The sequence below is a fragment of the Octopus bimaculoides genome, chromosome 6 (genome assembly GCF_001194135.2).
Source record: "Octopus bimaculoides isolate UCB-OBI-ISO-001 chromosome 6, ASM119413v2, whole genome shotgun sequence".
NCBI lineage: Eukaryota > Metazoa > Mollusca > Cephalopoda > Octopoda > Octopodidae > Octopus > Octopus bimaculoides.
Genome location: NC_068986.1, coordinates 70,785,330 through 70,792,519, shown reverse-complemented (window position 1 = coordinate 70,792,519; position 7,190 = coordinate 70,785,330). Strand labels below are relative to the sequence as shown.

At 33.5% G+C, this 7,190-nt stretch overlaps 1 protein-coding gene across 1 annotated transcript in view; it reads right to left on the bottom strand.

The window, feature by feature from the left end:
- LOC106878787 (di-N-acetylchitobiase) overlaps positions 1–7,190 on the bottom strand; it is a 67,744-nt gene that overhangs the window by 4,624 nt on the left and 55,930 nt on the right. Inside the window, exons 7-8 of the mRNA XM_052968856.1 lie at positions 6,487–6,577; positions 3,503–3,652 (exon numbers count right to left, since the gene is read on the bottom strand). Coding sequence (XP_052824816.1) covers positions 3,503–3,652; positions 6,487–6,577 — 241 coding nt within the window. The remainder of the gene's footprint in view (positions 1–3,502; positions 3,653–6,486; positions 6,578–7,190) is intronic.

Sequence of the window (7,190 nt, the reverse complement as noted above, 5' to 3'; positions counted from 1 at the left end):
ATTATGGGTATTAGACAGTTACCCAGAATAACAAATTACTGGAGCGATCAGGAACCTTTTGGTGATGAATATATTTCCAGTATTATGAAAGAGTACGATTCGTGAAGCTGAACCAATATTTACATGTGAGAGACACTAGCAGCACCCCAGAGACAAATATTATGCAATAGAATTGATTAAGAACCCTTTCTTTAATTATGTTCCAAATATCACATTAATATGTTGATAAATAAAAAAGTTACAGGTGTTTAATGAGACTAGTCTAAATTCATGATTATTTTAGAATTTAATTGAAACTCATGAGGGGTGTATTTTGGTCAGAAATATAGTAACGAAAGGGTTAAAGTCCATTATGTATTAGACATTCTTATGTTATTATCTATAAGACATTCTTTTACTAAGCATTCAGCACTAAAAAAGAATGTTATAGTGAAGCGATTAATCCACTAGAAGGTGTGTGGAAATGAAAAGTTCAATATAGGGGAACTTGCTTGGAAAATGGTTCTAATGTTACCCTGTCTGATTGTGTGCTATTGGTACTGTTAGGCAAATAAATTGGTTTTGCTGTTTGGCAATCCTGCCAGTGAAAGGCTCTCATTCAGAATGTTTTTAATGATGTAATGGATGAGTTTTCAAATGCTTCTCTAACATTAAAATGTACATCTGCAATCCTTCTTCCATATTTTTTACATCTAAATAAGTCTTGTGCCCAATTTGGGGCTGATTTTATCATTTATCTTTTAGTTGTTTCAGTCTCTGGACTGCAGCAATGGTGGGGCACTGCCTTGAAGGGTTCAGTTGAATAAATCGCCCCTAGTACTTATTTTTAAGCCTGGTACTTATTCTATCAGTCTATTTTTGCCAAACCACTATGGGGACATAAACAAACTAACACCAGTGGTCAAGCAGTGGTGGGGTTACAAACACAAACATGCATGTGCACACACACAGATGTATATAACAAGCTTCTTTCAATTTCCATCTAACAAATCCATTCACAAGGCTAAAAGATGGCCCGAGGTTACAATGGAAGAGACTTGCCCAAGATGCCACACAGTCAAACTGATACCAAGACTACTTGGGTGGAAAGTAAGCTTCTTACCACACAGCCATACCTGTGCCTATCATATATATTGAAAAAATATAACAAGCCACATTCAGACTGTTGTCAATGAAACAAAGTGTTGCTTGAATTATTTATCATTGTTCTTATGATATTTTATCTAAGATTGATTATTGTTGGTTCAAATTAATGCACACAACCATTACGTTAAATCTTTTAGTACTTGTCAGTTTAGCTAGCAACATGAAAAACCATGATAGAGTTAACATGAGAAAAGATACCCTTTCTGGTGCCACCACCTCACCTGTTTCTAAATGAAGTAGTAATCCTTTAGTTTATCAAACCACAAATTGCCCAAACATAATTAATGAGCCTTTTTTTTTTTGTTAATAAAGACCACACAACGTGTTGAGAAGCTCAAACATGCTTTTGCAGTTATAGACCAATGAATGAAGAAACTAAAAAGAGTAAGAGAAGTGGAACTGTCAAGGAATTTACAAAAAGATATTATGTCAACATTTTTCAGTTGAATTATAAAGTTTTTTTTAATGCATTGAATATCAAGTACCTGTATGAGTACTCATATTCGATTCTGAACTATTCAGCAAACAGATTACAGTTTCAAGTAATGAAAATTTTGACACCATATTACAAATAAATGTTTAAGTGAAATCAACACTGTGTGTGTTTCTGAACATCTACTTGTGTCTTCCATACTGCAATCATTTTAGTTTCAGCACACAATCTCCAATCAAGACACCTGCTATGCAAGTACATCTCTGTGATTCCATTTAAATATTGATGAATGCAACTGTACAGTGTGCAGCAGAAAAACCTCCCATATTTCGCACAATTCTTTGTTGGAAACATGATGGTACCATCTGATGTTCTAGATGGTTCTCAGGGCTCCGCTATTGAAGCCGTCAATCCTTCTTGCCAAGGACTTTGAGAGAGACTACATTTCTGCTCCATAGAGGAGAGGCTGATGCATTGTTGATGCAGAGCTTTGTCTTCTGAGAGATAGAACAGTGCCATCAAAGGGGCCTCCATAGGGAGTACATGACATTTTCAACAAAGAACTGCATGTACGCACGCATCAGCCCACAGCCTCCCACCGCATAGCTATCAGTTACATGTGCTGGTACAGACATGTCCTCCATCACCTGCTAGATCATCCTACCAGGGCTTTACTCTCATTTGACATAAGAGCAGCAGGCTGGAAGGGACTTCATGCCAAGCCCCACACCAGATGGCTGGACATGATTGGAGATCTCCAGAGGCTTGACATCACCTTGGAGGATGCACAGGGGTTGGCACAGGATCACTAGCAATGGAGAGCACTTGTAGACCTGGTCAGCTTGATGCATGATAACGTCTCTGGGACCACTAACCTAGCATGACTCCAGCCCCACCAGGTAGGAATATGAAGTAAGCAAGCTAGCATTTTACACAGCCATTAGTGTGGCACTAGTGAGGTGAGGCAGCTGATAAGCGTCTTCACGTTTTACCCATTTTTTTTCTTTTTGTGCAAGGAGTAGTTCATCATGGTTTTTAGATCTGTGTTCACCATGTGCTGCTGTTGGAATATTTATGAGGGACAAGAGCTTTTTTTGCTATACCCTGTCCTGGTATTGTCAATCTATATATCACTGTCAGAGAGATGAATCACTGCTGTCTCTAGAAGTCAAGTGTCCATCATGAATAAAACCAAAACAAGGTCAAAATCATGTGATCTGATGGTCCCAGCACTGGAGGTAGCAGGGATTTATCTCCAGACAAGTGATATAAACAAGCATGCATTTTGCACCAAAAAGCCAATATGAGGGTCTCTCATGGTAACTACCACAGTGAAATTTGTTCTAATAGAACATCTACATTTAAGTAGGGATAAATATTACCCTGTACATGAATGTTACAATGTAAACTGAGAATGTCAGAGAATTTTTTTTCTTCTAATTAAAATATTAGTTGGAATTATTCTATCTTCAAAATCTTTCTATCATTGTAATACTAGATTATCGACAAAAATAAAAAATTTCAAAACAATTACAAATCTACCAAAAGATATTTCTAAAGAAAGTTTAACAAACTATAAATTGAACTGCATGATTTTCAGGTTGACAACAATATGACTGTTTCTGGTAACTAGTAACCAAAGTCTTTTTTTTTGTTGTTTTTATTTCCCTCAAGGTGATATAGCAGCAAAACAAGTAGAATACCACAAACAATAATATAAAACAAAAACATTAATAGATACCTGATAATAGTTCTGGAGTTTCATAAACAGAATAGACTATTTGACAAATATAGTTCATCAACTAGAGATAGTATTGCAAGATAACCTCAGGCTGGATTAGACTCGTGTATCTCTGCATCTTTTGCAGCAACATGATAACAATGTATTAATGTAAAAACTAACTATTTCTATCATATACTTACGTGGAAGTTTTTTAAGATCTTCAAATGAATTGTCTTTCTTAGGCTGCATTAATGCTTGATGAGCTAACCAGCCCCACATCACTTTATTATAGCCTTCATACCAGCTTGAAGAGCTATGTTGTAAATCATTTCCACTCCATAGGGCTACACCTAAAGAAAACCAAAATAATGATTAAACTCATACTTTACTTATCAAAAAGGTCGATATTTGGAGTTTTTTCTCATTCTGTAACAATAATGAATAATCAATTTAATTTTTTCCTCTTACTTTTACTTTCAACACCAAAATAACTGATTGCAAAAAATAAAGATAAACTAAACAAATCAAATCACTGAAAACAATACGAGGAAGCCATAGAAAACATTTGGCCAAAATATTTGACCAAAATATAGAAATAGAAGTAAGAAGTTCTAACTGAAAGAAAGAGAAGAATAGTACAAAATATAATTAAAAGTCAAGAAATCAACAAAATATATCAAAAGGGAGGTTTACACAGGAAGCAAATATGAAGTTAAACTGTGCAAAGTGGATTCTAGTGATGAACACGAAAATCATATTTTTTCAACAATATAATAGAATGCAACAAAATTAGGTTGATTTGAAGAAGATTCAAAAAGTCATGATACCACTTGGAGTATTATAATATGAAAGTATATTTAAGCATGATGTAATCAAGTGTGAAATACAAATGTTGCCAAAAATAGCATCAGCATAGAATCAGCAAAGGTCTGATCAGCTAGCAGATTAAACTGCTAAAGTATTATAGCATGTACTGGAAATAAGTAGTGTTTGGAATTATCAGTAATAATCTCTAGTATGTCATAAAAATCAAAATGAAAATAATTAGAAAATATATATACATCAGTAGTAATGAATCTCCTATACTACAGCTCTCTCCAATCAGTTGTTCTTCTTAGTATATTCGATATGTTCTCCCTTTACACCTCAATCTCAACTCATACAACTACTTTCAAACACTACCTTATTACCAATACATGTTGTAGTGCTCTAGCAGTCTAATCTGCTAACTGATTCTATGCAGATGTTGCTATTTTCAGTAACATTTTTACTTCACACTCAATTATACAAAAATGGTTAAACACTACAAGCAATACTTTGGTATGTCTATCAATGGAACAAGTGGTGGTTCCATGATGGCAAAAAAGCAAAGGCTGTAAAATCTGTCATTACTAGCTGATTCTAATTTACAGCTTTAGTCTCTTGGTACAACTGAGTCAATGTGAGAACCAATATATAATCATTCAAAATAGCTAGAAATAGCAACCAAATCTCCATCAAATCACTCTCCACTACCTTAAAAGAAAGAATGACACACATTAGATACAGTAGTCTTGATTATCCTCGTCGCCAATAAAAATTGGAATGATCATGGCTGGAATGCTTTTAATCATAGGTTTGCTTGATTAGGATTGAACTAGAGCTAAACAACAACAACCATCATTGTAAAGAGATTAAGAAACAAAAAATGCTTCCATTCAGTTAAGAACTAATATACACAGCACCTACTAAACTATAGCCAGTCACTTTGATGCCTTGCATAGCACATAATAATTTCTTTTCTTTTTTTTTTAATAAAAAGGCTCAACAGAACTCTGACACTATATCCAATCTAGCTATTACTTCTTTTGCCTCAAAATTCATACTCAATACTGCCAAGAAATTCCATCAATCATTCCTCTTCTGCTACAGTAGCTCCAGCCATCATAAATAACAACTGCTAATTCTTCAAATCATGCCTAAAATGATGAAGACAAACAGTAGTAGTATCTTGATTCTATTTCATCCTTTATTTTGGTATCATCAAGTTTGAAGTCAAAATATTACCACAAATAACATCTGCAGATTAAAGTACAAAAGTACTTGCTACCTGGTGATATAAATATCCTCATACAATTGAAAAGATGTATTTATCATCAGTTAATATTTGCATTACAAATGGATAATGTTTTCTCTCGACATTTACTTTCATTAGTAGGACACTATAGATAAATATACAGTGTTTAAAAGAAGGTCAAAGCATTGTGAGAGCTATGGAGAGTTGCTGTCATTTGTTAACAACCATTCTAAGTAATGTTATTCTAATTATCTTTCAAGTGCTTTTTACAACCATTACCACAATATCTTGACAACACAAATATGGTAATGCACCCTAATCTGCTGAAACTCCATTGAACAATACCCAACAAAAGAAAGAGTCATCATATATACCTTCTTTCTCAAAGACAATACATAAATTTCATTAGTCATATCTCTTGAAATTATTTTCTAGAACTGTCAATAATAGACAATCAGATTAGCTGAGGCCTACTGTGATGAACTCTTTCCCTGCAGGTATTCTCACCAAATACTAATCTTTAACACATGAAATGCTGTGGCAGCTGCACCATTCTGTAATAAGGCAACCCATCTAATTCTGAAAAAGAAATTCTTGATTTCTCTCTCTCACAATCCAGAAAATAAATTGCAGACTGACCGTTCATGAGAACTTTATGTTCTAAAACATATCAGACAGGCCAGTAAAATCTTATTAATAATCTTTCCTCCTTCATTAATTATTTTCATTTATAGACAGAGAGACAGATCACAAAACTATAGTAAGACATGAAAAACATTAAAACTTTTTATAGAAATGTGAAATAATGAACAACAAAAACAAAACTACACATATATTAATAATATGTACCAACCAGCAACTAAACAAGCCTGTATGATGATTGAACTCTATCTCCCACCAATTAATGTTTTTTTTTTAATCTTTAATATCTTGTAAACATCCTTACTGGTCGTTCAAAAATATGATGATAGTATATGGTGAAACTACATGTTAAGTCACTTGGTGATAGTGCCAACTGTGATTCTGAACACTTTAGGGATTTTTCTTCATAATAAACTAAGAAGATAAAAGAAATTTATGAAAAAGTTCTTACAAGCAAAAACTTTGAACAAAATCCTTATTACTTACCACTAACATTCATAGTTCTTATATATGCGTATTTATGGTTTAGGCTTCTGTAGTCTTCAAACCATATCTGTTTGAATTTCCCAGAAGTTACCTAGATAATATATGAAGAGAGAAATAAGCAAAAATATCGTTGATCTTTTTATACTTTATATTAAACATTCTAGCATTAAATAGACATTAGATGTCACTCGACACAACTTACCTACCTCAAAGATATAACTAACTACTGGATATTTCCCCAATAATCTCAACTCTTTCAAAGTATGCTTAAATCAAATAAATGAAGAAATAACCTAAAATTCAAGCTGTATGTGCAGCAACTCAACAAAGTATCATAAAAACGTTTTAAAACCAACAAAGGCCAATATTCACAGAATTCCATTTGCATTATATCCTAGTTATCATTCATGTTCTTGTTGGTTTCCTCAGCAGACCCAACTAGCCTTGGAATAGAAGCATATCATTGCAAACATTTCCACTCAACATTATACCAACAACAATGAAGAATTCTTGCATTTAATTTACAATCCCAAAATATTTACACGTTTGCATTTCCAAAAGACATTACAATGCCTATCAGCATTAGTGAGTAGGTGTATGTGTGCGTGTATGTTTATGTATGTGTGTATATAATATTTGTGCGTGGGTGTGTATGTATATACACATGTATATGTATGCATGTATATATATATATATATATATAT